This window comes from Cinclus cinclus, chromosome 4, assembly GCF_963662255.1.
Source record: "Cinclus cinclus chromosome 4, bCinCin1.1, whole genome shotgun sequence".
Classification (NCBI taxonomy): domain Eukaryota; kingdom Metazoa; phylum Chordata; class Aves; order Passeriformes; family Cinclidae; genus Cinclus; species Cinclus cinclus.
Genome location: NC_085049.1, coordinates 66,464,037 through 66,475,478, shown reverse-complemented (window position 1 = coordinate 66,475,478; position 11,442 = coordinate 66,464,037). Strand labels below are relative to the sequence as shown.

Sequence of the window (11,442 nt, the reverse complement as noted above, 5' to 3'; positions counted from 1 at the left end):
ACCCCAAGTGGAATGTGGGTGCCTTTGGAGCCAAGGAGCAGGGCCTGGGCCCCCAGAGCCAAGGGATCCAAGGGCTCCAAGGGCTCCATGCCCATAGCAGCAGCCCAGGATGGGGATCAGGATCAGGATGGGGATGAGGATTGGGATCAGGATTGGGGTGGGAGCTGTGCACATACTTGTTGGCTCGGATGCCCTCCCGCCGAGAAGCTAGTCCTTCGGCCACCAAGGACTCAGCAATGTTCTCCCCACTGGTGTCTGTGAGAGAGAAGGGTGAGAGGAGCTGGAGGGACACGGGAATGAGGCAGCATTCCCAGTGATCCTAAGTAAGCAGGGATGGAACAAGCCCAGAACTCCCTATGGACATCACTGCCCCCAGCCTAGGCTCCCTGCACAGCCCCTGCCAATCCCTGACCACCTTTTCCATGGAGAAATTCCTGCTGATGCCCACCCTGAGCCTCCCCTGGCCCAGCCTGAGGCCGTTCCCTCTGCTCCTGTCCCTGTTCCCTGGAAGCAGAGTCCAACCCCCCTCCTGTCAGGGAGCTGTGCAGAGCCACAAGCTCCCCCCTTGAGGTTCCTTTTCTCCAGGCTGCGCCCCTTTCCCAGCTCCCACAGCCCCCTCCCAGCTCCATTCCCTTCCCTGGACACTCTCCAGCCCCTCCAGGGCTCTCCTGTTGGGAGGGGCCTGGAGCTGCCCCAGGATTCCAGGGGGTCTCTCAGCAGGGCCAGCACAGGGGACAGTCCCTGCCCTGGGGCTGTGCCCACCCTGGGGCTGTCACAGCCCGGGGCCATCGGCCTCCTGCCCCCTTGGCCACCCCGGGCTCGTGTCCAACCGCTGGCGCAGCACCCCAGGGTCTTTCCCAGCTCTGCAGCCCCTCTGCCCCAGCCTGGAGCGTTCCAGGGGTTCGGGGTATCCCCAGGGCAGCACCTGCCACTTGGCCTGGCTGTCCCTCACCCTGCTGGCCTCATGCCATGGATCCAGTCTGTCCCCATCCCTCTGCAGAGCTCCCATTTTCCATCCTGCCCATCCCTCCCCATTTGGGAGCTGCCGCAGGGAATCTGTCACAGCATTCCCACATTAATGGTGTTTAAACTCTGACAAACTTCATCAGTAAACATTTTCTGCCTCATTTCTCCCACATGCGCTATTCCATGCTGGGCTGGAGCAGGGATGGGGATGGCACCAGGAGAGGTCCCGGAAGGAGCCAACAGCCAAACCCTTCCCAGCTTTATTCCCTGCACTCCAGGATGGTGCAGGCTGGAGGGTGGCTCAGGGGGAGGGCAGAGCAGCAACTCCGCAAATCCAAGGCTCAGATCAAACATTGGATTCGGCGTCCTTGGATCTTGGGGTCTTTCTTAACCAAAACAATTCTGGATCCCAATCCCTCCCTCTACAGGAGGGGATGCCCATCCCAAAGGCCTTTCCAGTCCTCCAGCACACCGGGAGCTCAGGAATGCATCATGGATAATACCCTGAGTGGGAAGGGATCCACAGGGATCATCAATCCAGATCCTGGCTCTAGTGAGGACATCCGAAAATCCCACCGTATTTGTTGTCCAAACACTCCTGGAGCACAGAGGTAATACTGACATCCAGGGATCTGTGGGACCTGGCAGCACCCCGGGCAGCCTGGGCACTGTGGGGTCTTGTGCTCCCCACAGGGACACAGGAGAAGTTCCTGCACCGTGCCAGGATGGAGCAGCAATGGAAATTCAGTTCTGGGATGGCCTGGGAACAGCAAGGGGCTGCTTGGAAGGGCTCCAAGCAGGCACTGCCACATCCAGTTGAGGCCAGAAACCTCCAAGGAGGGAACTTCAGCCTTCCCTGGAGCCAGGGACATGCTGCTGATCCTCTGGGATCTGGAGCCAGTGGCGATCCTGGGCTCCCCAGCCATGCCATGGATCCTCAAGGAGCCTCTGCTCCCCATCCTGGGCCCCCTTCCCTCCAGGTAGAGCCCTCTGCTCCATCCTGCTGGCCTCGAGATCAGCCTGGGACATCAGCAAGTCTGGCTGGATGAGCTGATCCCTGTTGCTGCTCTGGGAAAGATCCTGAGTGCAATGGAGAGGCTCTGAGTGCCATGGGAGTGCCATGGAAAGGCTCTGAGTGCCATGGAAATCTCTGGAAAGGCTCTGATTGCCACAGGGAGCACACCTGGAGCACCCACTGCCCCTTTCCAGTCCATTCCCACATGGAAAACAGCCGAGTCCACAGGGATGTGGGGCTGAGGGCATCCAACCCCTCCAGTCCCTACTGGGGCTCCCCAACACCAGGCAAACTAGGAATCCATGGAAAAGTGGGAATCCATCTTTCTGCTGCAACAGTGTGTCCCAACACCTCTACTCTCCCACTCCAGCCCCCCAAAAGGTGATTGTCCAGCTGGATTTTCGCTTAGGACATTCCAGGCTGAGCCCAGGAAAGCTCCCAGAGCAGAGAGAGCAGGGCTGGGGCTGTGGGAACCTAGGAAAAGCTGGGGGGCCATGGAAAAAGTAATGGAAAAACAAGCAGGCATCCTCTTGCTGAGGGCACATCCAACCCACCCCAAACCTCCCCAAGTGCTGCATCCAAAATCCACCTTTTCCCAGATAAACCATCCTGGACACACCTTTTCCCTCCAGACCCACATTTTCCCAGGTAAAACATCTACACTCCACCTTTTCCCAGGTAAACCATCCCACACTCACCTTTACCCAGGCAACCCACCCCAAATCCACCTTTTCCCAGGTAACCCATCCCTGACCCACCTTTTTCCAGGTACAACATCCACACTCCACCTTTTCCCAGGTAAACCACCCCAGACTCACCTTTTCCCAGGTAGACCATGCCGTACTCCCGGCCCTGTGGGGTCTTGTACTCCACAGTGAAGCACACCTCCTTCCCAATCAGCTTCTTCCGCAGGAATTCTCGAGCCGGGAAGCCCCAGGGCTGCCGGGAGGGAAACGCCCTGAGCCCGAGGGTCCCGAATTCCCCGGAAATTCCCCAGGAATGTTCCGCTAGGAACCAACTCCTCGGCAGAAACACCCCCACAGAGCGACCCCAAAATCGAGCTGAGTGCAGAAAAGCTGCCGGGGCATCCCCAATTCCCAGGGATGCACTGATGGCTCCTTCCCGGGAACTCCTGGGGCTGGAAGGGAAGGGGATGAGCCCGGCCGGGAGCATCGGCCTGGGCACAGGAGGTTCCGAATGTATTCCCGGAGCTCATCCCCGCTCCAGCGGGGCGGGTGGGCGGGAGCGCGGCCGGAGGTGGGAACATGACGCGCTCATAAACAATTAGCGGAGCTGACAGGCGTCACTTTGGCAAAGAGTGACATTTAGAGGCTGTTTGGAAGACAAAACTCCCCAAGGAGAGCAATTATCTGCCAGCCCTGCTCCCACCGCCCCCGGCCCGCGGGAGGGGGGGGGCCGGGCCCTGCGGCTCCGGGACCGCCCCATTTGCCCCAAACCATCCCCCCAAACATCCCCTGTGTGCCCCAAAACAATGCCCATGGGCTCCAAACCAACCCCTATGCCCCAAATCATCCCCGTGTGTTCCAAACCAACCCCTATGCCTCCGAACCATCCCTGTGTGCCCCCAAGGCATCCCCCGTGTGCCCCAAAGCAGCCACCCCACATGCCCCAAACCAACTCCTGTGCCTCCAAATCATCCCTCAAACCACCCCCCGTGTGTCCCAAACCACTCCCTGTGTGCCCCAAACCATCCCTCAAACCACCCTGTGTGTGCCCCAAAACACCCTATGTGCACCAGACAATCCCCATGCCCTAAAACAGCCACCCCACGTGCCCCAAACCATTCCCTGTGTGCCCCAAAACAGACACACCACGTCCCAAACCAACCCCCATGCCTCCAAATCATCCCCATGTGCCCCAAATCATCTGTGTGTGCCCCAAAACACCCCCTGTGCCCCAAACCATCCTCCATATGGCCCAAACCATCCCCATGTGCCCCAAAACAACCACTGTGCCCCAAAACACCCACTGTGCCCCAAACCATCCTGAGTCCCAAACCATCCCCCATGCCCCAAAACAGCCACTCCCCATGCCCCAAACCACCCACCTGTTCCCCAAATCACCCCGTGTGCCCCCCCCCCCCCCCCCCCACACGATGCCATTCCCATCCTGCACATCAAGGTGCAAAGAGGGAGAAAATTCCCCCCAAACTCACACTGGTGGGCTGGAACCCCTGGACCCTTCCCAGGTTGTTCCACCCCGTATCCCACAGCAGAGCCAGCCATGGGGGCCCCTCCTGTCCCCCACAGATGTACAGGGACCAGCACCCACCTCGTCCGGGGTGTCCTTGGCGTCGGGCTGGTTGGCAGCCGCACGCCTAGCCAGGTTGCCCGCGCGGATGTTACTGAGGTTGATCTGGCGCTCGGGGGGGGGACCCCCCCGGGGCTGGCCCCGCACAATGATGGCACAGCCGGACAGCACCTGCGGGGACAACGAGGGGTCACCCAGGGTCCCCTGGGCGACGTGGTGACAGCGGGGGAGGGGGGACGGGGTGAGCAAAGGGATGTGATGCTGCAGGGACACAGAAGAATTCCAGACGTGTCCAGGACTCGGGAACGCTGAGTGTCACAGAGCTGGGAGCTGTCCCAGCTGGAGATGTGGGATGGAGCCAAAAATCCGTGCTCAGCAGGGAAGGGGGAACCTGCCCCTGTGCCCAGGTGAGAACCCACCTGCAAAGCTGCCCCAGCCCTGGGGACACAGCAACAGCACCTGGAGCTGCTGGAGAGACCAGGGGAGGCCCTGGAGCTGCTCCAGGGCTTCAGCCCCTCAGTGCCCAGGGATCCAGGCTGGGAGAGCTGGAGGGACTCACCGGGACAGAAGAAGGATCCAGGGAGAGCTCAGAGCCCCTGCCAGGGCCTGAAGGGGCTCCAGGAGAGCTGCAGAGGGACTGGGGATAAGGCATGGAGGGACAGGACACAGGGAGGGGCTTCCACTGCCAGAGGGCAGGGATGGATGGGATCTTGGGAATTTGGAATTCCTGGCTGGGCAGGAATTGCCAGAGCAGCTGTGGCTGCCCCTGTATCCCTGTCAGTGCCCAAGGCCAGGCTGGACAATGAGGTGTCCCTGCCATGGCAGGGGTGGCACTGGAGGGATTTGGGGGTCCCTCAGAGCTCAACACACCTGGACATGGGGTCACCTCCATGCACACACAACACCAAGGAGCATTTGGATAATCCAAAATTCACTCCTGGTGCTCTCCAGATGAGTCCACCTGGGATGTCCTGGCACAGCTTTGGCTGCTAAGAGCCCCGAGCTGGGCACCCCCAGACAATCCCAACTGCCCTGCCAGGGATCCCTCACACCTCCAGCCCCCACATCCCCTGGCATGGCACAGTCCCAGCTCCCACAGCAGGGCTGGGCTCAGGGCCAGCAGCCAGAGTGAGCCAGGGATCTCCCTGTTCCTGGGGATTTCCCTGTTCCTGGGAATCTCCCTCTTCCTGGGGATCTTCCTATTCCCAGAGATCTCCCTGTCCCCACCCCCAAATCTCTGGATCCAGCCTCAGGATCAGGTTCCAGCACCTGCCCTGGTTCCCCAGCACCCGTAATCCCCAGGGGTGCAAGCAGGGATCCCAAATCCCTCCAGCTCCATTCCATCACCAGAGCCAGCCCGGCTCCAAGCCTAAGGACACTATGTCCCCCTACCCTGAGCCCATCCCGAGGGCCTGGGTGCCCCCTGCACCTTCCCTTCTGCTCTCTTTCTGGCAGAGCCCAGAATGCCACAGGAGCAACCGGGAATTGCCACACCTGGAGTGATCCCAGCAAAGGCTCAGTGCTCTGTGCTTAAGGACTTAGAGGTTTCATGGCTGTAATTAACCTTAATCTTTAATTTATAGGGCACGGGGACGCCAGGGGATGCTGGAGCTGCTCTGTTCAATGGCCAACACCAGCCCTGGATCCTGGGGTGGTATCCTTGGTGGAGCTGCTCTGTGTTCCAGGGTCATTGCAGTGCTTTGCAGGGACATGCCATCCTGGCTCCAGACCGCTGTGACCCCATGGAGTGGCCACAATTCCTGTTTGTCACCTACACATGTGGCTGTCAGGATACCACCTGGGGAACTACTCCCGGGACTGCAATGGGATGGGAACACTGCCCCAAGCACCCAGGTGTCACTGTCCCACCCTGCCAGCAAAAGTCATCCCAGGTCCCCTCTGTCCCACTAAGTGCTCAGTCAGAGAAATCTGGGCTTAAACCAGCTTAAATCCAGCCTGGAAAAGAGACAGAATATGGCACTGGCACACGGGGTGCACAGACCCAACTCATGCTGCTGAGGTGGCTCTAGAGCACCAGAGGGGACAGCACTGGTACGTCCACCCTTGTGCCCACCCTTGTGGGGCACAAAGGGTTAAAAATCTTGAGAGGAGCAGGAGGAAAATTCCTGCTTTTCATCCCAGTCCTTTGTCCTGGTCCTGCTCCCAAACTCCTGCTCTCAAACCATCCCACTGTCATCCCACTGTGATTCCAGTGAGACACACTGTGATTGCAACAGGAAGGTGCAAAAAACCCCAAAAACCTCAAAGCTGTGACAGGAACCACAGCAGAGCACGTGGCTGGCACCAGTCCCGTGCCAAGGACCAACCTCTCTCCCGGGGGAATTTTGGGCTGGCTGGCCTGGGAGGGGATCACAGAGCACATCCCGAGGTGTGGGGCACAGGGCACTGCCAGGCACAGCAGCCTCCCAGCCAGCAGAGTCCAAAATCCTCCCCAAAATCCTGCTGTGGATCCACATCCCCATGCATGGATCCGGGCCAGGTGAGGGTTTTCCTGAGCATCCCAAAACCTGCAGGTTGGGCAGGAGCCAGGGCAGGGTGGCAGCAGCCCATCTTCTCATCACCAGTAACACACAGCACAGGGATGGTTCCAGAGCAGACCTCCGGTATCCCCAAGCCCCCGATGTCTGACCATGAACCCCCCCCAGTGTCCAGATTCGGTGTCCATCCCAACCCCCAGCATCCGTTCCCAAACCTCCACTCGGACCCCCAGTGCCTGTCCCGACCTCCAGAGTCAATCCCCAACCCTCTGGGATCCATCCCTAGATCCTCATCATGCATCCCCAGACCCCCAGGGTGCACACCCCGTTGTCCCCAGCCCTGTCCCCACCGCTGCCACAGGCTCCAGGCTGCAGTGACACCCCAGGAACAAGTAAAGGGGTGAGCTGAGACCCCCAGATACACCCGGACTCGTGCACAGGAATCTGGGGGGTCCGGGGACACGGCAGGGAACGGGCTGGGGCGGGACAGGCACCGGGAGGGGACACGGGATGGAACACAGGATGAGGACCCTGCGCCCGGAACTGAACCCGACCTTCGCTCTCCCGGGCCCCGCTGACGGCACACGTGGGGACCTGACACAGCGAACTCGGGGACCGTTCCCGGCGACCTCATCCCGCGCTCTGCGCGACGGGGACCCGGCCGAGGACTCGGGGGTGCCGTCCCTCCTCTCCGCCCCGCGGGGATGCCCCGGGAACGAGAGCGAGCGGAGCGCGTGAAGCACCCCCGGAACGGCCCCGCTGCCGGTGGTCCCGCGGGCCGGCTGCTCCACAACCCCTGGGGGTCACCGGCAGCGGAGCAGAACCACCGGCTCCGGCCCCGGGACCCAAAGTTCTTCCTGCACCATCCCAGCAGCCGGGACGGCACCGGGACCGTGCAGTGCCCGGTTCCGGGACAGCATGGTGGACCCGGCCTGCAGGGCGATCCCGGGGTGCATTAAGGGGTCTGCGGGCTGCGGGTGCTAACGGGTCAGCAACGGCCGCGGAAAGGGCCCGGGAGCACCGGAGGGGCTGCAGCGGGCTGAGGGACGCGAGCACCGGGCGGCGAGCGGACAGACTCCCGGTTACCGGGAAGGGAGGCGGGGAGCCGAGCGGGGTCTCGAGCCCCGGAGGAGTCTGCGGGAGATGGAGTTCCCCGGTCACCGGCGAGCCGCGGGGTCGGTGCGGGGAGTGGTGGGCACTGCCCTTACCATCTTGACGATGCCGCGCTGGACGACGGGTGGCGGCGCGGAACCGCCCTGGCCGGGGTTGGCCGCGGAGGCCATAGCGGGGCCGGGCGGGCGGAGGAACCGGATCGGGCCGGGCCGGGCAGGAGCGGCGGGAGCGCGGCGGGGCCCGGGGCGAGCGCGGAAGGGACCGCGGGGCGGGGCCTGGGCGGGGAGGCGAGGCCTCCGCACGGCTCCTCCCCCTGCGCGGCCGGCGGCCAACGGGAGGCCGTTCCCGCCGCGCCCGCCGGTCCGTCCCCCGGTGCCTCGGCCAATGGTGGCACGCTGAGAGTGACGTCACGGCCCGCGAGGCTCCGCCCAGCCCGGCGCGCGGGAGGGGCGGGACTTCCGGGGCGCGCGGCGCCAGGGACACGTCGGCAAAGGCCGCCCGCGCGCACACGTGGCCTCGCGCCGCGCCGGGGGCGGGCCCTCACTGGGCACGCCCCTTCCGTCATCGAGGGGCGGTTTTTATGAGGGCACGCCCCCTTTCGTCACCGGCGCGCGCGGTGAAGCTGGCGAGAGCTGGGATCCCGAACTCGGCATGGGTTTGGGGGTCCCCAGGGGAGAACCGGGGACCCTAGCCCATCACGGCCCCGGGTTTGGGGTGAAAGTGGCGCACCCAGCCGTGGCTGGTTTAGGGACGCTGGCAGGGACGGTCCCGATGCCCGGGGGTCGCTCCCATCCCGCACTCCAAACCATCCCCGCTCATAGACACCCCACGCTGCCGGGGCCACCCGCGTTCTGCGAGGGGACCGGGGACAGTGGCAGCGCCAGGTGAGGTGGCCTGTAGCACCTGAGGTCACCCAGTGCCACCAGTGCTGGCAGAGGACGCCAGCAGGGAACACGGACACTGCCCATCACTCTAGGGATCCCTCCCGTTCCTGAGTGTCCCCAGCCCGGAGCGGGGGTTCACTCCCGCCGTGTCCTGTGTCACCCCCCCGGACAAGCCCCCGCCCCTTGGGAGACGTTCGGGATGCTCCCGGTGTTACTCCTGGTGTCGCCTGTTCCAGCCCCGAGCGGAGCCGTGTCACTTGTGGGTGACAGGAGACGATTGCGGTGGCCACGGAGGGAATGCAGGGAATGGGAATGGGAACGGAGCGGCACCGGCGCCGCAGGTCGGGCTGGGAATGCAGGGACCCGTGACCCGCAGGGGTGGGGGGGATCGGAGCGCACCTGAGAGGGATCAGAGCACACCTGGGGGGGATCGGATCGCCCTGGGGCAGATCCCACCCGCTCCTGCCCACCCCCGCCTCAGGAGGCGCCGTGTTTCAGAGGTTTCCCCCGTGATTCTGAAGTTTTTCCGCGTGTTTCCGAGGTTTTTCCCATGTGTGTTCACCCCGTGGTTTGTGTCCCCCGCGCGGCTCCCGGTGCAGCCCTCGCCCCTTTTCCAGAGGGTCCCGCTCCAGGGTTTTACTGCCCTGGCTGTGCCAAAGTCTCCCAGTCCATTAGGAATCATCTTCCTGCTCTCTCCCTACTTACCTCAACCTCCCAACTTCTGATCTCCCTGCTCCAGCCCTTTGATAATAATTTATTAATTTCCACGGGTTTTTTTTCCCTCGTTTTTAGTATTTAGCCCCCTTTTCGGGGCGGGAAATCTCTGCCCAAAAACATGGAAAAGTAGCTCCATTATCCTGATTCATGGAATTTCTGGGCCCACTCCTCATCATGTCACTGTCCCATCTTGCCCTGCGTCCTGTCAGAGGCAATAGGGAGGATGCCTTCAAGCCCCCGTATTGCCTCATTTGGCCCAAATCTTTCAATAATCATCATTTTGATGGATTTTACTTTCTTTTGATGGAAAAGAAAGTGAAATTGTAGGTGGGAACGTGGGGATAAACTGTTTTTTTGGTTGGCTGAGTCATCTGGGCTCTTAACTTCCACCTGTGCTTTCTGCAGGAGGAAAGAATGGGATTTTCCAGACCTTCTAGTGCTCAGCGAGGAGCAGGGCAACCTTCTGCGGGGAGAAAGCCAGAATGGTGCAAAACAGCCGTGGACGTGCAGAAAGGAGCGACAGAGGGAGGGAAATCAGGGAATCCTGGGATGGTTGGGTGGGAAGGGACGTCAGAGCCCCTCCAGTGCCACTCCTGCCAAGGCAGGGACACCTCCCACTGTCCCAGGTGCTCCCAGCCCAAATGTCCTGCCCAGCCAGAGATGAGAATGCTGAGTATATTCCCTGGGAGCTTCACCTTGTCCCTTTGCCCTCTGGGAGCCAGGTCTGAGCTGGGATGAGGACAGGGAACACCGGGAGCTGGGTGTGGAGCACCATAATGGCAAAGGATGGCAATCCCCAAATCCCCTTATCCCAGCAGCCGTCCCTGTGCGCAGCCTGAGACCTGGCTCCTTTGAGGCGCTGGCAGATGTTCCCTGTGGGATGGGGGCTCTGCCGCTCCTGCCAGTGCCACTCAGAGACTGCAAACACTGAATTCCAGACCAAATCCCAGGAATGAGCTATGGCGCTTTGGCAGCTTTGCCTTGCTGTGGAAATCTCCTGTGACAATAGCATTCCCTGTTCCTGTACACCTCTGTGTCCGTGTTCCATCCCCTCCACGTCCCTATTCCACCCTCTCCATGTGCCTGTTCCCATGACCCTCCACGTGCCTGTTCCAACCTCTCCATGTCCCTGTTCTCACGTCCTTCCATGTCCCTGGTGCTGTGTCTGTCCCTGTTCCTATGTCCCTCCATGTCGCTGTTCCCATGTCCCTCCACATCCTAGTTCCACCCTCTCCTTGTCCCTGTTCCTGTGCCACCCCGTGTCCCATTCCTGAGCAGTGCTGCTGTTACTCCTCTGGCAGTGCGGGTCCCCTCCTTCCTGCCAGCTCCTCACCCATTGTCCCTGTGGGGTCCCATCACTTCCCTGTGTCCCTTCCCAGCTCTAAGAACCCAGTCCCCAGCACACTCCTGGTCCTGGTGTCAGCATGGAATGGGGACGGGGATCCATTGTCCCTGGCTCCCAGGCAGGGAGGGGGCTCACCACACCCTGGAGTGACACCATCTGCAGAGGGTAAAATCCTTCTGGACATGGTGGGTGGGATCAGGGATGGGACACTGGAGAGGGAATGGTCCTTGAGCCACGGCCGGGTCTGGCACGGGGCTCTCCTGGCTCCTCCCACTGGAACAGCCCAGGGACACAGAGGTGGAGATGGAGATCCATGGGATGGAAACAGGAATGGAGGTGGGGAATGGGATTGGGAATGGAGATGGAGATGGTCTGGGAGTGGAAGAGGAGATGAGATGGAGATAAGAGCAGAGATGAAAACAGGAGGGGAAAATGATACAAAGATGGAGACAAAATATGGATGGAGATGGAGACAAAGACGGAAAAGAATATGGAAGCAAAAATAAAGATGGAAAGAGGAATGAAGAAGCAGATGGAAATGGAGATGGAGACAAAGGTGAAGGAGAAGATGATGGATCCACTCAGTTGGATCCCGGTCCCCTGCAAAGTCCCCGACAGAGCCTGGGGGACACC

The 11,442-nt window shown here is 61.3% G+C and overlaps 1 protein-coding gene across 1 annotated transcript in view; it reads right to left on the bottom strand.

The window, feature by feature from the left end:
* The window catches only part of SND1 (staphylococcal nuclease and tudor domain containing 1), a 58,809-nt gene extending 50,381 nt beyond the window's left edge, over positions 1 to 8,428 (bottom strand). The window contains exons 1-5 of the mRNA XM_062492577.1: positions 8,408 to 8,428; positions 7,959 to 8,258; positions 4,274 to 4,423; positions 2,800 to 2,920; positions 92 to 255 (exon numbers count right to left, since the gene is read on the bottom strand). Coding sequence (XP_062348561.1) covers positions 92 to 255; positions 2,800 to 2,920; positions 4,274 to 4,423; positions 7,959 to 8,258; positions 8,408 to 8,428 — 756 coding nt within the window. The remainder of the gene's footprint in view (positions 1 to 91; positions 256 to 2,799; positions 2,921 to 4,273; positions 4,424 to 7,958; positions 8,259 to 8,407) is intronic.
* Between the last annotated feature and the right edge of the window lie 3,014 nt (positions 8,429 to 11,442).